The sequence below is a fragment of the Heloderma suspectum genome, chromosome 7 (genome assembly GCF_057233095.1).
Source record: "Heloderma suspectum isolate Gila_16-S chromosome 7, 16-S_ref, whole genome shotgun sequence".
Lineage (NCBI taxonomy): Eukaryota > Metazoa > Chordata > Lepidosauria > Squamata > Helodermatidae > Heloderma > Heloderma suspectum.
Genome location: NC_139464.1, coordinates 106,812,878 through 106,837,762, shown reverse-complemented (window position 1 = coordinate 106,837,762; position 24,885 = coordinate 106,812,878). Strand labels below are relative to the sequence as shown.

The following is a 24,885-nucleotide window of genomic DNA, read 5'->3' as shown; positions in this document are numbered from 1 at the left end:
GCCGGAGAGAGCCGGGACGAGGCTGAGGGGAGGCGGGAGGCGGGAGGCGGGAGGCGGGACGCTGCCTGCCCGCACGCTCGCTCTCCCTCCCTCCCTCCCTCCTCCCAATAGAAACGGCGCCGCGGCTGGAAAGACAGCGGCAGCCGCCAATGGCAGAGCGAGGTCTGGAAAGGGGACGGGGCTGCCGCCGCCCGGCGGCTCTCGCGCAGCAGCTGCTGCGAGTGGCGCAGTTGGGCGGGCGGGCCGGCTGGCGCCTGTCATGGGCCCCTCGGTATTGTTGTGAGGCGGTTCGGCGAGGACGGCGACCCTACAGAGGCGGCTGGCCGGCTAGGGAGCGCGGGGCGTGGAGGAAGGGGGCTGCCGGCGAGGGAGAAGAAGAAGAAGGTCGTATGTCTCCCTTCCTTCGCCGAGAGCCGTGAGGGATCCGGTTCCTCCCTTCTCCTCCGGCCCGGTGATTAAGTTGCTTCGGTGCCGATCACAGGCGACTTATTTGCCGGTGTAGAGAAGTCCGGAGCGAGGCTGAGCGGAGCAGAGCGCAGCGCGCTTCGGGTTTATCCCGCGAACGCTGGGAAGTATTCGAACTAGGGCGGGGCGTGTGATGAGTTGGATTAATCGACTAAAGAAGGCTCTTTAGTCGATTAATCCAACTTCGATTAATCGAGGGGTGTTCCCGATTAATCGGGCTGTGGACTATGAAAGAAAAAACAGGCCTAAGGCTCAACCTTGTGTACGTTTAGACAGAAAAAGAGTCCTGCAACTCCCAGCATGCATTACTGGGTGGGGCATACTGGGAGTTGTAGGGCTTTTTTTCTGTCTAAACGTGCATAGGATTGCACCCTTGCTACAAAAATTTACAAAGCTGCGAGCGGTAGCCATCTTAGAAGACGCATTCCACACTCACACGCACGTGCCTCTCCACGAGAGAATGCCTCTTCTAAGATGGTGCCTACTGTGATGCATGCATCATCCGTCAAGAAACTCTTTTTATTAGAAGTGTTATTTATGTGTAAAGTTATGGTTATTCAACTAACACTCATACAGGTAATAGACTGCAATCCTGTGAACGCTTACCAGGGAGAAAGACCTGTTAAACACTGTGGAATTCACTGTTGAGTAAATATGCATAAGATTGTGCTGTGAAATTTAATTGTTTAACAGCCGCACTAATTCAAACTAGTTGCATACTGAAGATCGCTAACTGCTGGGAGTTGTAGGACTTTTCTTCTGTCTAAATGTACGATTGCGCTCTACAGCTCGATTAGTTGCCCCCTTTTCTTGCAGTAACAGTGGCTAAATAATAGGGGATCAAGTAGGAATTTAATTTCTCCTAGTCAATATGCTGCAGAATGTGGAGATTATACTTAATTCTGGATTAATGCAGAATATGTGTACTTTCTGTGTATGGTATATAATCCTATGTCTGCCCCTAGAACTACCCAGAGATTTTCCTGCTCTAGTTCAGTTATTACGGTATTGTGTATACCAGGAAAGAAATGTAGGCTTCCCATTATGGTGGGGGCATGGCTTTCAGTAGTTCCCTCAGGAAAAGTTTACCAAAAATAGGAGGGATGGTGAAGTTTCAAGTATATATTTTAGTAAAGCAGTAACGTCTGTTGAACTTTGCATTTGGTTTTAAGGACTGGAAATTCTGACAGAAGAAAACACTTGTATCAGCAAAAAGTAAAAAAAAAAAAACATTTAGGAACCAATCCTATGACCACTCAACACTGTCTAGAGGGCCATAGGATTGTTCAGTTTCTCGGAACCAAGGTTGCAGCCAGGGCCCAGAAACCACGCTCCCCACCCCTTCATAGCAGGCATGGTTCTCTCCATGCCAGCTCCATTTCCACGCTCAGAAATGGAGCACGGGCAAAGGGGGGTGGTCTCGGGGGCAGGGAGGGGAGGAGGCTGCAGAAGCTGCTTTATGCAGCTTCCTATCGGATCTCTAAACCACTTCCCTCCTTGAAGCCGTGCTCAGATAGGCAAAAAAGCAGGGCAGCTGGAGCATGGAGGAGAGGATCCCCTCCATGCTCTAGCTGCCCTGCATAGGATAGTTGGCATCCTCTGATTTCGAAGGCTGGAGACTATCCAAATAGGATTCTGCCCAAAGAATATTCTTGATAGTCACATCCAGTAGATAATGATGGCTTAGCTGTAGTGTTCAGGTGCCTGAAATACTATTTAAGCTGTGTAAATAGTTTTCTCCTCAGTATTTCAAATAATTTTCCAGCCTTCAGCCTAACTAAGGAGTACATCCCAAGAGGTAGGAGGAGCCTGTCCATGGCTGGGGCTACCTGATTCCATAAGTAGAGATACCAGGGAGATGTTCCAGATACACATTTACTGAGCCATGTCGTGGTAATACATTTTCAACAATGTGCTTGGATTTAACATCGCGTTAAAGAGGAGCTCACCCTTCTGTTTAAGCATATTATAAATTATCAGAAGCATGTACTTTGGATATGTATTTTGATGCATGGGGAGAGCCTCAAATGTACAAAAAGAATATATGCTAACATTAACACCCATCAATAGCTACTCTGAGTTTGTGAAGAAGTCAGGTTGGTACTGTTGCACTTCACTGAGCCTGTTCTCATGTAGACAGCCCATTGATTAAACTAACCATGGGCTGTTGGGGAAAGAGCAGGCATGCTTTTAGTCAAAAGCCTACAGTTGGTTCCTTCATAGGTTGCTGAACATGACATCTGAACCTGGACTAATGCAGTGTTTAGGGGCTAAAACAAGTGGTTAACCCAACAACAAACCATGGGTTAACTGCTAGGTTGTTTAGCCTCTAAACAACTCATCCGTCTGGGTTCGGATGTCACACTCAATAACCTACAAAGGAGCCAATCAGTAAAAGCGGAAGTGGTGGGCACGCAGGAAGCAGCTCGTTCTCTCCCACTCATGCACAACAATGCATGGCTTGTTTAACGGATGGTTTGTTATTACATGTGAACCAGGTCACGGTGCATAACCAAGACTAGGGTACACAAGTAAACTGGGATATATCTACTTCAACACGGTGAATTTGACTTGCACTACATCTTGAAAATGGGTAGCCACTTCTGTCTGCAAATAGTAGTTGATCCTTCGTGAAAGGCTGTACTGCTAAACATCTTCCTTAATCTATAAACTACCTAAACTGAAAGGCAACTCTGAACATTAAACTATGCAAGTCAGCAGTTGTAGAGATGGGGGAAATACTTTTCCTAACCTAAGTTAAAGGGTAGCTTAATGGTGCAGTCCTATGCATGTTTAGACAGAAAAAAGTCCTACATCCAGCATTCCCCAGCCAGCACCCGAATTAATTAGAGTGGTTAAAACAAAAAAGGATTGCAAGGAGCTCCAAAAGGATCTCTCCAAACTGGGAGAATGAACACCAACATGGCAAACTAAGAAAGAGATCTTGGGGTTGTGGTGGACAGTTCGATGAAAATGCCAACACAGTGTGCAGCGGCTGTGAAAAGGGCAAATTCCATGCTAGGCATAATTACAAAAGGAATTGAAAATAAAACTGCCAAATCATACTGCCCTTATACAAATCGATGGTGCAACCATACTTTGAATACTGCGTACAGTTCTTGTCACCACAGCTAAAGGATATTGTAGAGTTGGAAAAAGTGCAGAAATGGGCCACTAAAATGATCAAGGGGCTGGAGCAACTCCACTATGAGGGAAGGTTACAACAGCTGGGATTGTTTCGCTTGGAGAAAATTTGAGTAAGGGGAGACATGAAAGAGGTGTACAAAACTATGCATGGTGTGGAGAAAGAGGATAGGGAGACACTCTGTGGAACTCCCTCCCTCGGGAACTCCGTCATGCCCCCTCTTTAATGAGCTTCCGTCGTGCATTAAAAACGTGGTTGTTCAGGCAGGCATTTGGGGTGGGTTAGGGTATTTAAAAAAAAAAAATGGTAAAATTTTATTGTTTTACATTGTTTTATGGGGGTTGTACATCGCCCAGAGTGGCTGGGTGACCAGTCAGATGGGCGATTAATAAATTTAATAAATAAATAAATAAAATAAATTTTCTCCCTCTCACAATACTAGAACCTTGGGTCATCTCATGAAGCTGATTGATGGGAAATTATAAAAGGAAGTACTTATTCACAAAGTGCATAGTTAAAACTATGGAATTGGCTACCACAAGACATAGTGATGGCCACCAAATTGGGTGGCTTTAAAAGGGGGTTAGACGAATTCTTGGAGGAGAAGGCTATCAATGGCTACTAGTCCTGATGGCTATATGCTACCTCCAGTCTCAAAGGCAGTATGCCTATGTACCAGCAGTTGTTGGGGAACATGGGTGGGAGGGTGATGTTGCACTCCTGCTTGTGTGTTTCCCATGAGGTGCTGGTTGGCTGCTGTGTGAACAGACTGCTGGACTAGAAGGACCCTTTGTCTAATCCAGCATGGCTCTTATGTTGTGACTTTTTTCTGTCTTAACATACATAGGATTGCACCTTAAGAAGTTAAATAATTCACACTTACACCTCACAATGCCAAGATGTATCTTGATTTGCCAGTACCATTGTATTTATGTAACCTGCTATCAAACCATCACATACTATTAAACAGTTCAGCAATATTGATAGGTTTAGATTACAATTGCTGTACCAGAACAAGTAAACAATTAGCTGTTAATAGCAGTTAATAGGACACCGAAAAACAAAGAGATTAAAGTTAAGAGATTTTTTTTCCATTTAAAGACATCTTATTTAGAATAAGACATATTATTTAGAATAAACTGGGAAGAGCTGCAGTAAAAGTGGCGTGAGAATATGCAACAAAGCTGAATTCAGCTGCCAGTTTGAGTTCAGCAGACACTCATTACTTATTGGAAGAACAAAACATTGTTGACTGTAAAACTGACATAATTGCAATGGAACATATGTAGTATAACTTTTTAAAAAAAACACCTTTGCCTTGTTCAAACCACAAGAATTAGATTTGAATCTCTTGATGAATTGTACTTCAGCATCCCAGGTTGATATCTGTCTACCTCCCAGGAGACTGTCAATAATACAGGAGGATGAACTTGGTAACCCCATCGAGAGCATCTGGGATAAAATAAATGGAGCAAAGAATAAAAGGAACATGGTGGTCGGAGTCTACTACCGGCCACCCAATCAAGGAGAAGATGAGGATGAAACTTTTGAAAAGCAAATAGCCAATGTTTCAAGGAAGCATGATGTGGCAGTAATGGGGGACTTCAATTTCCCCGATATTTGTCAGGAGACAAATTCTGCAAAACATGGCCCCTCCAAGAGATTCCTGACTTGTGTGGCAGATAATTTCCTCCTACAGAAAGTAGAGGAAGGAACTAGAGGATCGGCTATCCTTGACTTGATTCTAACCAACAGAGATGACTTAGCGGATAAAGTAGCAGTTATGGGAACTCTGGGGGAAAGTGACCATGTTATGCTTGAGTTCTTGGCTCTAAAGGAAGCAAAAGCCGAGTGTAGCCAAACCCGTACCCTGGATTTTAGGAAAGCTGATTTTAATAAACTCAGAACAATGATCAGTAAGGTCCCATGGCAAGAGACTCTAACAAGAAAAGGAGTCCAAGATAGGTGGGAGCTTTTAAAAAAGGAAATTCTCAAAGCACAAACAAAGCACAAACAAAACAAACAATTCCAACAAGCAAAGGTGGAAGACAACAGAAGAAGCCAATGTGGCTTCACAAAAAGCTTAGAGATGACCTGAAAACAGAAAAGCACACATATAGGGAGTAGATGGAAGGCAAAGCTACAAAGGAAGAGTACAGGCAGGTAGCACAGAATTGCAGGGATGGTGTCAGGAAGGCTAAAGCTGAGAATGAGCTGAGGTTAGCCAGGGATGTTAAAAGCAACAGAAAGGCGTTCTTCAGATATGTTCATAGTAAAAGACAGAGGAAAGAAATGGTGGTTCAGCTATTAAATAAGGATGGCAAAATGATAACAGATGATAAGGAAAAGGCAGAAATGCTCAATTCCTACTTTGGCTCAGTCTTCTCCCAAAAGAGGGTCTATGAGCCCCCTGGCAAAGGCAAAGTACAGGCTGAAGGGGCAGGATTGCGGCTTGAGATTGATAGACATATGGTCAAGAAACACCTAATTACTTTGAATGATTTCAAATCTCCAGGGCCAGATGAACTGCACCCTAGAGTAATAAAGGAACTGGCAGAAGAACTATCAGAACCACTGTCTGTTATCTTCGAGAAATCATGGAGGATGGGTGAAGTGCCAGATGGTTGGAGGAGAGCTAATGTTGTCCCTATCTGCAAAAAGGAGGAACCTGGGAAATACAGACCAGTCAGTCTGATAGCAAGTCCTGGGAAAATTCTGGAGCAGATGATAAAGCAATCAGTCTGTAAGCACCTTGAAAACAATGCAGTGATTACTCAAAGCCAACATGGATTTGTCAAAAACAAATCCTGCCAGACGAATCTTATCTCATTTTTGGATCAAGTCACCTCCCTTGTGGACTGTGGGAATGCTGTGGACTTAATATACCTCGACTTCGGCAAAGCTTTCAGCAAGTGCCCCATGATATCCTGATGAGCAAACTAGCTCAAAGTGGGCTAGATGAAACAACAACCAGGTGGATCCACAGTTGGCTACAGAATCGGACTCAAAGAGTGCTTATCAATGGGATCTTCTCCAACTGGGGAGAGGTAACAAGTGGTGTACCACAGGGCTCAGTCCTGGGCCCAGTGCTCTTCAACATTTTTATTAATGACTTGGAGGAGGAGGTGTAGGGAATGCTGATCAAATCTGCAGATGACAAAATTGGGCGGGAGAGCTAATACCCTGGAAGACAGAAACAGAATTCAAAGTGATCTGGATAGGCTGGAGCGCTGGGCAGAAAACAACAGAATGAAATTTAACAGGGATAAATGCCAAGTTCTTCACCTACAAAAAAGAAACCAAATGCACAGTTGCAAGATGGGGGATACTTGGCTCAACAGTAGTACAAGCGAGAAGGATCTTGGAATTGTTGTTGATCACAAGCTGAATATGAGCCAACAATGTGATGTGGCCGCAAAAAAGGAAATGCTCTTTTGGGCTGTATTAATAGAAACACAGCTTCCAAATCACATGAAGTACTAGTTCCCCTCTACTCAGCACTGGTTAGGCCTCATCTGGAGCACTGTGTCCAGTTCTGGGCACTGCACTTTAAGAAGGATGCAGACAAGCTGGAGAGGGTTCAGAGGAGGACAACAAAGATGATCAGGGGACTGGAAACAAAGCACTATGAGGAGAGACTAAAAGAACTGGGCATGTTTAGCCTTGAGAAGACTGAGGGGAGATGGGATAGCGCCCTTCAAGTCCTTGAAAAGGTTGTCCCAGAGAGGAAGGCCAGGATCTCTTCTCGATCATCCCAGAGTGGAGGACACGGAATCATGGGCTCAAGTTACAGGAAGCCAGATTCCGGCTGAACATCAGAAAAAACTTCCTGACTGTTAGAGCAATACGAGAATGGAACCAATGACCTAGGGAGGGAGTGGGCTCTCCCACACTGGAGGCATTCAAGGTGAAGCTGGACAGCCATCTTTCAGGGATGCTCTGACTTGGATTCCTGCATTTAGCAGGGGGTTGGACTCGGTGGTCTTGTAGGCCCCTTTCCAACCCTACTATTGTATGATTCTATGATCTTAATGTAGCCATTCTGTAATTTCAAAGATACACATCAATGTGAAATAGTTGAGGTACAGTTCATTGTAATTATGTCTGTGTTGTCACCCAACAACTTTTGTGAATGGCAGCTGTTAAGGTAATTATTACTGTTGGTACTTTCCGCATTTCAATTCCCTGTGATCACACTGTTTATACACGCGCGCGCACATCCGTAGGCATATATAAGAATACCAATCTGAAGGTAACACTTCACACATCTGATTAAATGGACAGGACAACATCCATGAAGCTTACACCAGATTAAATTTATTAATCTTTAAAGTGCCACAAGACTCTTCTGTTATTTGCATATTTGACAAAGTAATCAAGAATGAGCTAACTTTACTTTCAAAGGAAGTGCTCAAATCAGGGTGTTGGATTTCTGCTTAGACCATATCAAGTTACTTTAAAAATTAATTGTCTTTGGGGAAGGTAGCAATGCTGTTTTGTCTCATCTCTTGTAGTCCAGTGGTTCTTGAGAATGAAAAAAGTAGAAATTCTAGTCTCAAATATATAAAATTAGTATGACACATACAATACTCTTGTGATCAAGAAAATTGAACTTCTACGCTTGCTTACAATAGCCAAACTATTGATAAAACATATTTTCTATTTTACTTTAAAATAACTATAATAAAGCAGTCTGCCATACTGTTGCCTGTTCTATCTGCTTGTTCAGCATTCAGGCCACCTCTGTCCCAAAGTCTCTGTATTCCTCTTTATCTCTTAAGTATATATGCAGGTTTGAGGTTTCTAACATGATGCCCCTTATGGAGCTGTTTGATGTTAGGATTCAAGTAAATGAGAAACTTAATCTGAAGACCTTTTGCCTATTTCTGTGTTTAAAGTAGAATAATTTGCAAGCAAATAAAAGCCTGGAAGGGGAAATGTACTGAAGAAGTCAAGAAGAGGAAGATAACAAGCACAGCATATTAAACTTGGAGGTGTGACTAGGATAGGAATGCATCAACAATGCAAACTTGTTCAACAAGTTCCCCAAGAACAAGAGTGAGCATAGTAGTGACAAGCTAAGATCTAGAGAATGAAGAGTATATTGTTAATATTGTATGAGTATTTCCCATACTTTATCTTACCAGTTGGCTGTTTCCTGTAAAATATCCGTTGCATTACTGTATAAGGCTAATGCAAAATTATAGTTAGGAAAACAGATGGAAGTGAGGCCTGATGAAATTGTTTTGTATTTATTTATGGATGTGACATTACACCCATTTCTGCTGATAGCAACAAGTAATGAAAGAATTGCACTATACATCTATGTTTGGAGCCGATGCCTTCCTTGTGATAAACACTGCAAATCCTGCAGCTTTTTCACAAAGGCATACCTTGAGAGTGCTCCCGTTTCTTTTAAAAAATAATGCCTACTACTTTACAGCAGTAATCCTGTATATAAACTTAATCATTTAGCTACATTAATTCTCCTACTGAATAGGACTTTGTTCCATGACCATTGAACTCATCTGCTAGGGCATCCACTGCAGTTGCCTGAACTGTATCATTTTGTTCTTCCTCCACAACCTAGACATCTCTTTGCTCTTCTTTCAGTTTTAAAGGTCTTGGAATTGATTTTTATTTGCTCTTTTTTCCAGCATAAATTTTAAGGAAGCATGAAATGTAATCCTTAAAATCCTTACATTGCAAGGACAGCAGTAGCCTTAAGAGACTTCCATATTGCGTTTGATGAGACTACCTGAATGATAATACAGATGGTTTAGAAAATTAATTCTTGAAAACTCATACCACTCCTTGATTTTCCTTTCTAATATCTTTGAAATTGCCTGTGAAGACTTCGTGGACATGTATTTGCAGTTCCTGCTGGCACCCTTTATTGAAATGGGTAAGGAATTGCCTGCCCTTTTTATTCTGGCCTGGGAATTCCTGGACTCCCAGCTGAGCTGCTCTTGTTACTTGCCAAACTCTTCAGTGCATGTACCTATTGCCTGGGAACGATATATGCCATTTCACTGCCTATATCTTACCTTTTACCGTAAAAAAAATCCCTAATGAAAATATTAATTTGATTTCTAATTCCGTCAAGACACTGTCCACTTATTAATTGGATATCGAAAGCACAAAATTCTTAAAACTTCTCAGTTAGTACTTCAACACATCCAGGTGGAGTCAAACACCCTCCTCTGGTCAAGGTTAGTTGTTCATCCTTCTCTTTATTCATCTGCAACTCTTCCTTCCAGTTGTTAGCCTAGTTTTGTTTCTCTTAAGAATATAATTGCCTTAGATTTCTAAACTCAGTGTGATTCCCTATGAGAGCTGGCAGCATTGCTATGCAGCCGCCTCTGGTGTACTGTCATCTCACCTTACTCTGCCCCCCTCCCCCCCATTCCATTCTCTGGGACAGCCTTTGAATTGCCTTTTGTTTCACTTTCTCAGTAAAGCTTACGAGAGAATTGATTTTTTTCTCCCTCTTCCGCACCTTATGAGGATTTTCCACTACCTCAACTAACATTCTTAAAATTATGTATGCTGCACTCCTGTATATTGCCATAAATATGTTAGTTTCTGGTGGTAAACTTTCCAGTACTTCATTTTTCCATGGAAAATTTTCCATTTCATAAGTTCATTAGTAAAAATGAATATATGCCAATTGCAAATACAGAATTAGTCAAGTTTGGCAGTCTCAAAGTTGCAATTAATATTTTTCACCTGATAACCCCTAGCAAGTGTGTGAGAGAATACATATTTGTCAATGAAATACATGTGTCTGAGTGAAATGAAAACTAGTAAGTAGTGACCGCGAAACTGAATGTGCCCCAACCACCTCAGATGAAGAAGAGAGTTGAAATATGTTGAGATACATGAGTGGTTGTCTGCATATCATGCAGAGTTCTTTGTTAAAATTAATTAGCATGTCAACAGTTTTCAGTACCTGTGGGGGGTTTTCCTTGCATTTAAACAATGTAAGGGAAGTACATGCTGTTTACATTTTTAGAAGTATTCCAATAAAAATTCTACATAATATAACATTTAAATCACATTAAATGTGCTTTAATTCCTCCCCTCCCCGCAAACCATTTCAGGTCAAATATTTTTGCTGTATTGGGCCAAAAATTAATATAGGGTACTTTTTTTAGCTTTGTTGTTTACTAAATAAAAGTAAAATAAACATGCTAAATTAGATCTCTCTAGGGCTTCAGAAAATTTTCGGATGCAAACTGAAAGTTTCCCAATGCAAATGACCCTATGCAAATTAACATAATTTGCATTTAAAAATTTTCCAGTGTAAATTTTTTTCCGAAAAACCCACATCACTGCTGACATCAAAGCCTGGGTTGCAGCAGAAAATTTCCCTTAGCATATTTGAACTAAATTTACTCGTCACCTGTGTTCCAGAAGGGCTTATGCTCTGAACAGAAGGTTTTAGATGTATATAAAGATGTCTCCTGAGAAAGCATAGCAGCATAAGGGTCCACATATTTCTGCTGGCCTTGGCAGCCAGTCAGTATTTGATCTTCCTGATTGTTCCATGCCTGGTTTGGGGATGGGTCATGTCTTATGACACCACCCTGAATTTAAAGTGTTTCAAGCACCATTGAAGCACCACATGAGGGACAGTCCCCTACCCTTCAACTTTAAGCTTGTGTGGGAAAGGGCTACTTGCTGAGTGAGCGCACTTACAGACTCCTGGCCTGTTGTTCATGTTCTTTGAAGTGTGTTGGTAACCACTGTCAAAAGACTAAATACTGGACTAAATAGATCACTGCTCTGATGAGTAGTGGATTTTAAGTTCAAAATAGAGTCCTACTGTATTGCCTCAGCAGTCTGATTGGGGCATATTAACAGCTCAAAAAGCCAATACTTTTAATTCCCAAAAGTTCTACTATGGCATTTAATATCTTTATGAACCAAAGAGATGAAACCCGTTCCTTTATATATATTTGTGTTAAAACAGGATTTTAAAAACAGAATATACAAAAGCTTTTATATATGCTCTATTTTTACACTGAATTTATAATAACTGTAGAAGAGCATCAGCTATGCTACCTTCTGTGTGATATACATGAAACGCCACTACAGGAAGAGTTCTCTCTTTAATTTAAAGATTCTCTATTACAGAAACAAAAGCATATTTGTAGTGGATTCTTATGAGAATTAACCTGGACATTGTATATTGTCATGATACAGTATTACTGCAAGGGCTTTGAGAACCTTCAGAGTTTTACGTACACACCTGCTGAATGAGGAAAAAACTACTTTTCACTAGCACAATGGAAGCTGTCTCATTGGTCCCTTTACCAATGTGGCCCTGAAATGCTTGCACAAATACAGACTTATTAGTATACTGTAACATTAAACCTGATGTCACTTAGTAATGCTTTCTTTCAGAAAGTTCTACAAATTTTAACAAATGCACTACAAAGGATAACTAAAGAGTGAGTTAAATTGTTCTCTTATTTTTTACTGGCAGTTCAAATATGTTGATGTGTTAATCTCAATCAGTGAACATACTCATGCTAAAAATCTGATATTTCAAGGCACTTATGGACTCTCCATGACTAGATGAAAACCAGGACAAATTAGGACTGACAGTTAAACAGTATATAATATAAAAATAACCTTTTGCTTACAATTTACAAAATGTATTACAATCTTCATCTCTGCTATCCTGCAATTCTGGATGTGCGCCCAACATTTTTTAAAAAAACAAACTATTTACTAAAACATTAGGGCAAATAATTTACAAGGTACACAAAAATTTAGGTCATGCAGAGATTTCTTACACCTTCTGTTAATACTTTATGATTGCAGCTTTATCAAATTATATACCTGCTTGCCCTGTACATATACAAAATAAAGTGTACATGGTAATTGAATGTTAGCAAAAAAGTTGTCCATAAACTCATTTTTTCAAAAGTTTCACCATATTAACATGTCTATAAACAGTGTGTAACAGGGTTAAAAGACATTAAGGCAATAATACTTGAAGTAACAAAATAAACCATATGTAATACTTTCTCCTAAGTGTAATAAGGCAGATTGATGGCCCCAGCAAAAAGTTAGATTGCAATACTAGAATCCACTGTTGTGAATGTGTAATGTTTGTGTGGATGTATACAAGAGTGTACCATTGTGTAGTTGTATGTACACTGCTAGTCCCCCAAAAATAAAGAGTAGAATACTATTTATCTAGTTCAGTGGAACTTGGATATTCCAGTATAATTTAATAAGCGTCCATTTGTTCTTGCATCATGTCCATTCTGAAGGTGGCTCTCTTGGTCCTCTTGGTTTTCCACAGCGGTTGCCAAAACCTGAAAGGGTAAAAGTCTATTAAAGTGTGTATTTAGATTTTGAAAAAACAAAATTAGAAAAGCATTCAGATATATTACCAGTTAAAAGCCACTGAAGCAAACCTATTTAACACACAGGTCTTCTAGGATGGAGTACCATTCTCAAAACAGCAAGAGCAGCTATGTTCTGGGGCAGGGGTCCCCAATATTTTTGGACCTGTGGGCACACTTGGGAATTTGAGAAATTGCTGTGGGAACCACCACGAAGTGCCTAATCAGTGGATTGCCAGTTTAGTGTCTACCTGTCATGTCCATGGATCTTAGGCTGCATCTTATTCAGCAAAAATGTTTGCTTCCTGTCTATTGGAGACTGCAGGGTTTCTTTAATAAGGGATTGTCCAATTCGGCTAATTGTTGGTAGTGCAGTACAGCTAATGCTTCTTTTAAACATATATTTTGGCAATGTCCAGTAGTTGCTTCTTTTGGGGGGAAAGTTATAACAGGTAAATTTTGTACTGGAAGAGTTTTTAATACTCACTGATGTACATGCCCTTTTAAATAATTTACCTGTTTCATAGAAATTAACAAATGGTCAGTGTAAATGGATTCACTGCACCCTTTTAACAGCTAAAAAAACTGATATTACAACACTGGAAGGATAAACATTCACCTCCTATAATGCAATGGTTTGAGGAGCTTACAACTCTTTCAATATTTGAACAGATGCAAATAGATGCCACCTTCAAATGGATACTTGTTTGGATATTTGGTCCACTTTTGTTGAAGCCTATGTATAATTCCTATAAAGTTGTATGCATGTCATATAAATCTATATGCGTTTGTTTTGAAAGAAACAGATAAAAAAGCAGCTTGCAGTCACCCTTCGTGGGCACATTGGAAGTGCCCGCAGGTGCCACGGTGCCATGTTGGAGACCCCAAATGAGTCATTTTAAAAATCAAATAGGTGTGCTATGTGCTGCTTCTGTGTCTATATTTAATGTTATGTTTCCTGCTGAACCTCATCCAGGTTAATATTGCTGAACACATCTAAAAGCTTGTGAAATGTTTGTGGCACTAAATGAGTAAAAAAGAATTTCTCTAGAGTACTTCAGTTATTCCAATTCTATGCTGCAATTTTTCCAAGTATACTCTTGCTATCTTCAGTGAATTAACCTTTATTTCAGGGGTCCCAAAGCACCACAATGCAACTGCAAGGACCTGCCCATGAACCTTTCCACTCCCTGCCCCCTTGGGAAAAAAATTAATTAAAAAACCCTGAAAAATGATAAGATGCCAGGTTCTCCATCCTGTTCCTGAACCTGCCGCTGATCAGCAGTTGGGCAGGCAGGAAGAGAAGGAAATAGTTGTTTCCTGGCCCAATCTTCTTCCACCCACACTGACCTTTATGCATTGTTCTCTCTTTCTCTCTCTCTCTCCCTCCCTCCCTCCCCCCATTCCCAGGCCCTTGCCTCACCATTTCTCTCTCTTCCCATCTCTTTACTTTGCAGTTTCTCCCACCTCTAGTCTTGCTCTTTCACTATTTCGCCCTCCCTCCAGTCCCTAGCTCTCTCTCCCTCTCACCCCTTTATCTCACGATTTCTTTTTCCTCCCAGCCCCCAGGTCTGCTCTTTTTCTCTCCCTTCCCAGTCCCAGTCACGCACACATGCATGCATGGAGCACCTTCCTGGGTGGGGGCTCTAATAGTAGAAGGGAAGTAGGAGCATCCGGTAGGGAATGGTGTGGAGAGCCTGGGGTCAAGGTACAAATAATGTGTAGCTTCTCCTGAGCATTAACCCTGAAGTAAACTAATGTATATCATATATATTATAAGCCATAATATCATATATTATAAGAGTTACAGAACATTAATATCTATGGGCTAAATCCAATGTCACATCTCCCACACCCCCTAACCTGTTCTAGAAGGCTCCCAACCCTCGAGTAGATTTGGGGGGCACGCAGCGGGACTGCAAGGGGGAGGAGAAATCCATTCCGCCAGTGGCTTCTGTTCCACTGGCTGACCGTCAAGGTTGAATACAACCCCATATGTTTACACCTATGCAATACACAAGCAAAGAAGTTTGCATTAAGCATATCAAATGTAAGTCACAGTTTACCAATATCTGCAGTCTCAACAGGAACTTCTGATGTTGGACTTCTTTTAGCAAGAGGACTGGAAAGAGGAAGCTGAGGTATACTATCGATCTGTGATTTGTCTCCCATCTCAGGATGATCTGAAAAGAGATGCAGAACTGAGTTTTTACAATTACAGCTCTCCAGCTGACAAAACAAAATTTTTGTTAATACCTAGATTTGTTCTAAACAGTTTGGCTTAGAGAGCTTCCTATAGTTTACTGCACTCCAAGAAAAGAAAAAAAACACACCTCACATTATAAAACTAAAAAGCAATTTTGTTTCACTACCAAACAGAGAGATACAATCCTGCGTTGCCAACTCATGTCACCTGTCTACCTAATTTGCTCCTTAAGTTATGAAATGCTTCTCTTTTTCAAAACAACACTTCTGGCTTCATGACTACCAATGCATTCTGAGCACTTCAAGCCTCATGTTGGGAGGCAAATAAAATACTCTAAGTTTGAACAAGCAAGGGCTTTTCATTTCCTGCAACATCATGGCCATTGTCATGCATAAGTGGGAATTAGCAATATTGCAAGGAAAAGGCAAGTGCTTGCACTGAAAGGTAGGTGTGTGCATAAGAAGCCTCTGGATCAAGGCACCTCTAGAAGGCCTCATTTCTTGAATAGCAAAATTCAGTTTGAATATCAGTATATTACCATCCTAGTTCAGTAACTGTCTGGTAAACCACGTTCAGTGCGGAAGCCACTCTCCCATATTCCGATCCTGAAAGGATCTGCCTGACGCTCCTCTGCCACATTATTCACAACATTCCAAGCTAGCATAATCTAACTGGTACCTTACACAGCCAGCCACTATTTATATTTTTAAAAAAATACTGGTCAAGAGTCAAACCACATGCCCACCCCCCTGCATCCACAAGTGGAAGAAGCACTTTTCACTCCTGCACCAAGGGTGGGGAGGTGGATTTCACCTATTGTACTTAAGGCCAACGTAACACCCAGCATATTGAAGTAGCTTGACATCTCATTTAATTAGTAAGAAAATTCTCCAGTCTCTTAAATTAAAAATTAATTGCTTACCAAGCTGTGTAAGCCCAGCCACTTTCAATCCCTGTTAACACAAAATATTTTTAAAGTTGATACAAAGATTTTTATTGAATGAGCTAAAAATTGTCATCTGACCCAAGATAATAGTATATATGCATAAAGAAATAAAAAGTAGTAATTCTTCCTGCTGATTTCCTGTGAGTGACAGACTAGTCCAGAGGTGGATAATGTATTGAGCATACAGGTCGACATCCACAATTAAGAGCCGTGGGAGTAATTGGCTAATATTTTCATCCACATGTCAGATGCCCAATTGCATCTGGTTGTCATGTTGTACATGATATTCAATATTCAATTTCTGTTCTAAATGAACAGCTTTTCAGAAATCCTTGTGTACTTTGAAACTCTGAAATAATACGTTTTGGTTCTTCCTTTAGTATTTCTGCTGCTACATTTCACGCTTCTTTGCAATCATAAAGTCTAGGCATTTTTAACAGAACATGGGATTCTTCAGAGCACGTTGGCTATTGGGCAGTATAGAAATGTAATAAAAAAATAAAGCCCATATACTACACAAAGTAGCTTGAGCTATGAGTTATCCATCTCTGGTCTAGTTCATATAAGTATGATGGACTATTAGGGTATACAGCAACTATTTATGCCATCATTCATCAGTCCCCATCTCTCACATCTCACCTTTTCAGTCAAAATGCTCAAGGAACCTAAATTCGTATTTCAATACCGCCCCATAACTCCATGAAAAACACTAAAACCATGATTTGATACACTATAGGACATTTTCTGCTATAGTTCAAAACAGGAGAACTAACTTCGTCTATATACACCCTTATACGCAGACACATTCAGATTCTTTCCTAAACAAGGCTTTGCGCTACTACTAGAAAATAGATATTTCTTCCCTCATGAATGCTCCTCCTCCCTTAACTATAACCACCACCAGCCATTCCAGCAGGCTCAGCTGAGGGAGATGAGATGGAGAGCAGGGCTATTCCAGCAGCCCTGCTAGAAGAATTATTCCCCCCCCTTCCTTCCCCATTCTTTTTTCCTTTTGTATTTTTAGATTGTAAGCCTTGTGGGCAGGGACTGTCTTGTTTAATTGATTATATGTAAGCTATCCTGGGTGCCATTTTGGCTGAGAAGCAGCATAAAAATACTTCAAACAAATAAGATCTGCAGAGTTAGCAAAGGAACCCCCCACCCCAGGTTAATGAATACGAAAAGTAGGGAAGGTAACAGACTCTGTTCTGCCCAGTCTCTCATGCTCATCTTATTTCCAACATGAATAGCACCCCACTCCCGCAAAAGCTGCAACTGACATACTGGGACACACAGTCACATACTGTGCGACTGTGGTTCACAAAGTCATGGTGGCTCAACATGGCTTGTTTAAGCCGTGGTGAGCTGCAGCATATGCCAGATGGTTTTGGAATATTCAAGCCACAGCTTGTCATGTCGTCCAACCCTGGGCAGTGGGGTTTGTGTGAGGGTTAAACAACCCTTGCACACCCCTAGAACAGGCCACAGGTTATGTATGAGAAGGTTGTTTAACCCTTGTACTACCCCCACTGCCCAGGTTTGGACAACACGACAAGCCACAGCTTGAATATTCATAATGGCTACACTCTCGCGCTGCAGCCCACCTTATTTGATTGTGCAAACTGGCCCATAGGCTCATATAAGGAGGAGTGACTCCTTCAGTGTGTAAAGATTCTTAAGCAAGCACAAGCAATTTCGACTGGATTCAGAAGTCAAGGGATAGCCTGGAAGCTGCCACACAAGAGAATGAGCAAACTATTTTGCACTTAGTTGAAGGGTCTAAATCCATAAAGCATATTCCCAAAGGACATTAAAGTTATTTTATTACTATATTGTGAATGTTGCTCTCCCTCCTTTGAACTCTCTCATACTTACTGTACATTCTGGTTGTTCAGAAGTTTTCTGATCTTGTAACAAACTCCATTCAGCAGATCGTGGAAGGTTAATAGCTTTGGGCAAAGTTGTGACTATGGAAAAGCATTTTAAAATAAAATACTCAGTAGACATGCTATTGTACCCAACTAAGCAAAACAAGTTTTTCAAGTAAAATTAGGAACCATGTCTTCTTAAAAATACAGAGTTGCAATATGGAGGCTATATATAGGGAGTCTGTTTTCCAATCTAACATTTATGGGGCCGGTAAAACAGAGAATGGGACAACTCTGTATTCCAGGTATAGTCCTGCATAAGCACAGGGCAGTGCAATGGTGCGTGTATGTATGGTTCTATCTGCTGAAGCAGCAAGAAGCAATTTGCCATAGGCAACCAGAGTAATTACAAGCCTGATACAGGGTAGTATCCAATAGGGGCCATGAGTGTGTGTAGCCAGCCCAGGTCTGCACGTGGCTGCAATATAGGATTTCTGGGGGCAAGTCCTAACAAGAATGAAAATGCTGGTTTCGGGAAGGTGCAAACTGCACCCCTTCCAGAAACAAACGTTTTTATTTGTGTTGCGGCTTGCCCCTGGAAGCACTATATCAGAGCCACACACGGGCCACGGGCTGGCCGCATGTGCACAGCCCCTACTGGATACTACCCATGGAAGCCAAAGTAATGATGCAGCCACCTCAATAATGTGTGTGTTGCTATACGGATTATCCAGCTTCTGATTAGCTCAAAATTTCTTAATCGCCCATCTGGCCGGTCACCCGGCCACTCTGGGCAATGTACAATGGTACAATTTAAAACAGTAAAATTATGCATTAAAACATTACTTAAAAATACCCTAACCCATCCCAAATGCCTGCCTGAATAACCAAGTTTTCAGTGCGTGGCGGAAGCTCATTAAAAGGAGCATGGCGGAGTTCCCTAGAGAGAGACTTCCACAGAGTGGGGGCTACCACAGAGAAGGTACCCATTTTAATATACAAGTCTGATCCATGATTTTTGAGAAGCCAGTAAGGTGGTACTCACTCTGCTCACTTGCAAGCACAAGAGATTCTGGAGTTCTTTCTGGTAAAGGAGGAGAAGAGTCTTCAGTAGCACCTGCATCTAAAGTCATGCAAAATTATCAATGAGGATGCATCACCATTAAAAAAACCTTTTGGAAAACCAAAGACTTGAATTGTAAGGCATTGTTTAAGGAGTGCCTAGAACAAAATAAAGGTTGAAATAATTTTAAATAAATGTTTAATGGAATATTCTTTTCACAGTTGGGCATAAACATACTGGCTTTGCACAATAACCACAAAATGGTTGGCAGCCCACAATGTATTTAGACCCCATCTACTATTAGATACTAATTCACTTGACAATATGCCAACTTACAGGAGAAGCAAGTGGCAGAACAAAAGAACAGATGAGCGCTTTTTCATTTAGATGACAGGATGCAGACCCTTAACCAAGCTAATCTTTAGTTATGGATCCAGCCATTATAAGGAAGGCTGTTTTTCCAAGAAACTGCATGGAAACATCAGTAAGAGCAGATGAAATATCTCAGGCTACAGTCCTACAGACACTAGGAATATATCTTATTGAACTCAACCGGACTTACTTCTGAGTAGACATGTATAGTATTGTGCTGTCAAGGTTATCAAAACCAAATAGTTTCCACAGCTTTGCTGAAAATACCTAGCACATACATCCGTGCAGACCTTAGCGTCAGGTACGGTCAAAATCTTCCACTCTTGGCTTCCAGCTGCATATTGCAGGTCAAATGTATATACAGAAAGGTTCCCCATTCTGTATGTACATATACAGAATAGGGAACCTTTTTCAGCCTAAGTGCCAAATTGCGATCAGGGAAAGGTCTCAGAGGCTGCATTCCACCTGTGGGTGGGGCCATAGGCAGTAGGTACGGCCAAAGGCAGAGTGGGAGAGACCAAAATGTGATTACCAATTTTAAGCCTACTCAGAAATAAACAGGCTATGACTTCTGCATGTCTACTCACAAATAAGCAAGATAAAGCTCTTTCTGTCTGCTCAAAAATAAGCAGGATTGAATCATGCAGCAGCAGCATCCTCAGGCTCTGCCCTGCTCCCCTGCAGAGCAAAGCTCTTATTTCTGATGAGCTGCTGATCAGGGATAAGAGCTTCTCCCTGCTGGGAGAGGGGATGAGGCATGGGGAAGAACTCTGTGGGCTGCATTTGGACTGTGAGCTGGAAGTCCTTCATCCCTGATACAAGAGTTTTGAGATCACCCAGGAAACACATAGTCCAGATGCATCGGGTAAGACCCACTGAGGTCAATGTGACTACGGGGGAGTGAAATGTACAGCAGAGATCACAAAAGCAGTTCCTTCCAAGACAACAGCCACCAGCTCACACGAAGAGCTTCATGGCTGATCGGGAATTTGAAACTCCCATGCAGGAGCAACTTTTCACTTGCACAACCTTGGATCCAACACTATGAATTTAGTTTTTCTGAATTATGTAGGTGAAATCTAGTACAGCTTACCTTTAACAGCTTTAGCAAGTATTATGATTGGATTATCCTGTCTTGCAATAGACATTGGCAATACTTTTCTAGCAGAAACATTTTCTGTACTAGCAGCCACAGAAACTGTGGCACTCGCAGTTGAAACATTAGACATGCTTTGTGTCATGGATTCATCAGAGTTTCTTTCATCTGTATCAGAATCATCAGAATGCAGAGGATTTGTAAAACAAAGGGGCGCTCTAACTGAAATCATGCCACTGTGATAATGATCTGCCGATTCGTTGGAAGAGGAATCCATTTGAGATGGTGTGTTTGGTACAACAGATAGATTTTTAACAGCATGGCATAAAACAGCTGAAGATGTATCCTCTGGTATTGATGTTGGCTGTGCATTTTTAGTCCCTTGCAATGACCACATGGCATGTCCCTTCTCTTTGAGAGGCAAACAGTCTGGTCTTTGCAAAGCATCAGAATCTACCAGACACTGACCTCCTTCCAGTGAAGTTATTTCAGCTTTATTAAGTGGCTGCACACTGCATTCTATACAAGAGTTTTGTAAAGAATCTGTTGATGCATCACCTGAACCTTGCTCCTGTGGTTTAGAGGTCTTATCCACTGCACAAGATGAGCCAGTTTTAATTTTAATTGCATGTCCCCGATTCAAGATGGTGTTCCCATCAAAGCTCCTTGGTCCCTCCTGAAGAGGTACCTTTTTAATTTCAAAACTCAAGTTGCGCTCCAGCTTTTTCTCTACACCTTCAGAGACTTCATTCTTTCCTTGATGTTCTGCTGATTTATTGTAGTTTTCATTGAGGTCTGTTGGGTGTTCTGAAGAAACCATGTGTAAAACAGGCTTTGGATGGTATCTATCGTTGTCCTGCCAAACAGTTGTGACAGTTGGATAGGCTGATGGAGGTGATGGTGTTAAAATGGGTGGTACTGGGTGAGGCTCTGGAGGCTGCAGAATTTCTTCTTTAACGTCTCCTTCTACAAGGCAGCTAAAGAAAATCATTGTGTGAGTGAGTATTCCATAAATATTATATATGCTTATTAAACAAGTTACTTATCCACAATAGTAATAATCTGGAAAAGAACTGTTACAGATTACAGTCATAATTAATAACAGGCATATTTTATCCATCAGAGTTGCAATTACCAAGATTCAAGGCCAGGTACAGTTTTGCGGGAAATCCCAACAATTAGCATTCAACATTCTTAACTTTTACACCAAGTGTTTGAACAAAAGCCAAACTTAAAACACATTAAAGGACTAAAGAAGCATTTAACACATGAAGAAAAAAAGATGGCATCCTGTTATTGCCTCTGGGAAATCACTAGAGACAATTACTTCCAGGTTATATTCTACAATGAAGCCTACAGTAATTTTAGTTTGACAAGCAATCAGCCGGAAAGTCCTGCCCTCTTGTGGCAGAATTAAAATGTGTTGGAGGGGCAGCAGTGTCAAGCTCACAGAACCTAAGATGGCACCAGTTTCTAATAAGTTTCAGGAAATATTTGAATGCCATTCTGATGTTCTTTTGGGAAGGGCAGGATATACATTCATGGAAGTCTGAATAATCAGAAGATCTGACAAAAGGCCTTACAACATCTCAGCATCTTAAGCTTTCTGCAGTATTTTTCATGGAGTCATAATGGACATGCGCATTCAAGGAAAACATTAAGGAATGCTAACTAGAAAACTAGCCTCTACAAACCAAATAATTTATCGCAGTCTTCACTTTTAAAAATGTGTGATGAAGTTTATAAAAAGCCTATACTTTCAGTCACTATCAGTAGTCAAGCGATGTTAAGCTATATAAAGTACATAGTTGTCACAAAGTGCTAGTTATATGGAAAGAAAATGTACTATGTAGGAATGGTACCTGAATTTGTTTATAATTTCTTTTCCTCTCCATTCCTTTTTCTTTTCGTATCATGGATATTAGATTGTATGCCATTATTTTAAGTGGCCAACTCCCTTCAGTCTACTGGCAGAAAGACAGTATATAAATGCAATAATAAAAATAAACTATTCTAGGTTTCATATTAGTCCTCTCTAAACAAAACACACATGCCCCTGAAATAAGAGCATGTGTAGAAGAAATGCTGTGACGAAACACTGTATTTATATCTGTTTGTGTTTTGTGTTGTTTATATCTTGTCATGTTTATAATTATGTGAGTGAGGTTATAATGCAACCAAGTAAGCCCAAAGTCTGGCTTGCGATTGTGTATTAGGCATAAAACAATTGTACTGCCTTGGTTACAGTTGCCATAGAGGGAAGCTTCAAGCTGACAGCTGGAAAATGACTAGGGGGAGAAGCTGCCTTTGTAAGGTACCAACTGGAGTACAATTTGGATTGGTCAAGGGACTCAACAAATTTGATTGGTACTTACAAGGCCTATAAAGAACATCATTGGGCAGACACTAAGAGGTTCTGGATGGCATTTTTTTTTTAAAGGTTAGGCAGAGGTTAGTTGGGTGGAAGTCAGCAGAGCACAGACTGAGAAAGGAGCAAGCCTTTCAGTCTAAGAGAACCCTTCTGGAAGAGGACTTGAAACCAGAGGGTTACAAGCAGTCCTTGAAATATCTGAATCATCCTAGAAGCCAGAAGCAGCAGAAAGAGCTTGGGGCAGAAAAAAAGACTCTTGTACAGTATCTGTTCCTGGTTGTGAGGATTGGCTGGGGTGAAGTTAGCCCCTCCAGCCCTCTGAAAATGCTACACAGAGTAAAGATACCCTGCTGAATGGGATGAGCTGTGGTGTGCAGGGAATATCCCCAAAAATCAGGAGGAGGGAGCCCTCTGTGAGTGGAGTCCTTCCAGCACAGAAGGTCCCTTCCTCTCGTGGAAGGAAGCCTCTGGATCCAATCGATGATATGGGCAGCCTGGTTCACACCACCTTCCCCTTAGAAGGGGGGTGGTGTTTCTGATTATGCAAATCAGGCTTTTGCACAGAAAGGTCTTGGTTTTGATGGGAGTAGGGGCATGCCTCTTCTTCCACCACAAAGACTGCTATAGCATAGATAAGTATCTGACTTAAGCCGTAGTTGCTTTTTGTTTCAGTTTACTGCATGTACACATAGAAGGGACTGTTTATTAGAGGTCCATTAACAAGGGTAACTATAATCTTGACATTCACTCAGGTATTCAGAAAGGTATGTTTCGCTTGGCTGTGTAGAATCTAGCAAACGCCTCTGCAATGTCTGTCCTCATTGTCTCAGGTGTAGCCTGGGCAAACATCTGCACCAAAGCACCTGCTGCATTCATATAGGCTCCCTGTGCGATTTAGAACCCTGCGCATTCAGGGTTCTAAATCACACAGGAAGCCTAGATGAGTTCAGCAGGCTGCCTGCTAGACCTTTGCCCTCCAACACGTTGAGGGTGGAGGGGCTAGCAATGGGGGCAGAAGTAGCTAGTGTGTGTCCCGACCTTTCCCATTGCGTGGGGAGAAAAATGCCTGAAAAGAGCATATGTAGTGGTGGAAATCAAATGAATCCATGCAAAAATATTTCCTATGAAGACCAAAACAGTTCCTTGCTTCAGGGATACCTGCGAGTTCGAGGTGGCTTTGGTGGGGGAGAATCTTGTTTCTCAAGGTCGCCAGTACTGACAATGTTCTCCGTGCTAACTTCATTCTGTTAAGAAAATTAAATTCCAAAGAGTTTTATTCAAAGATTAAGAGCTACATCTACAGAAAACACAACCAAAAATGAAGTTGTAGAAAGGGAATGAGAATGGAAAATGTAACTTAAGCATGAATACTATAATGGCACAGGATTCACTTTTAGCAGGGACTTTTTTCTAACATGATTATATGTTGGAATCCAAAGTTAAAAGCTACCACACATTTGTACTTCAGACTCTCATTTGAGTATGAGTTGGATCCAGAGATACTCCAGCAGAAGAAATTCTGACAGTGCTGCTGTTCTGCAAATTGTTGCACGAGACCCAGCAGAAGACTTTGTGTAAAACACATTTCATCCCAGTATTTGGCATAACATGATACTGTCACTTTAAGGCCTTCAGCCTGACATAAAGATGAGTCTAAAGGGCTTACATCTTCAGCTGAATGGAAAATACTTAGCAAACATCTTGTCATGAGATCCTGTGCATTCGGTTGCATATTTAGGAAGAGTTTCAAAAATATGAATTCCTCAAAGCAGCATCAAATTCATGCCTCACAATTAGCTTTGGCACAGTATTCAGGAAATAGACATGAATACACCCAGTCAAAGAGTTGTCCTGGCTTCCCAAGGTCTGAAAACATATTCTCCTTGGTTGCATGATAAGCCCAGTTGTCTTGGTTGTGTCTGTTGGCTCTTGTTCCTGCAGTTAAATCACTTTAAGCCAAAGAACCTGGGGTTCTCCCACCAAGTCTTGTA

At 41.2% G+C, this 24,885-nt stretch overlaps 1 protein-coding gene across 7 annotated transcripts in view; it reads right to left on the bottom strand.

Moving 5' to 3' along the window:
- Positions 1–9,000: 9,000 nt before the first annotated feature.
- PTPN12 (protein tyrosine phosphatase non-receptor type 12) overlaps positions 9,001–24,885 on the bottom strand; it is a 99,569-nt gene continuing 83,684 nt past the window's right edge. For all 7 annotated transcript variants that reach the window (XM_084811516.1, XM_084811517.1, XM_084811518.1 and 4 more), the window contains 7 exons: positions 24,053–24,138; positions 20,521–21,500; positions 19,038–19,115; positions 18,000–18,091; positions 16,101–16,131; positions 15,039–15,155; positions 9,001–12,942 (listed from right to left, as the gene is read on the bottom strand). In XM_084811516.1, the coding sequence (XP_084667642.1) occupies positions 12,881–12,942; positions 15,039–15,155; positions 16,101–16,131; positions 18,000–18,091; positions 19,038–19,115; positions 20,521–21,500; positions 24,053–24,138 (1,446 nt within the window). In that variant the 3' untranslated portion in view covers positions 9,001–12,880. The remainder of the gene's footprint in view (positions 12,943–15,038; positions 15,156–16,100; positions 16,132–17,999; positions 18,092–19,037; positions 19,116–20,520; positions 21,501–24,052; positions 24,139–24,885) is intronic.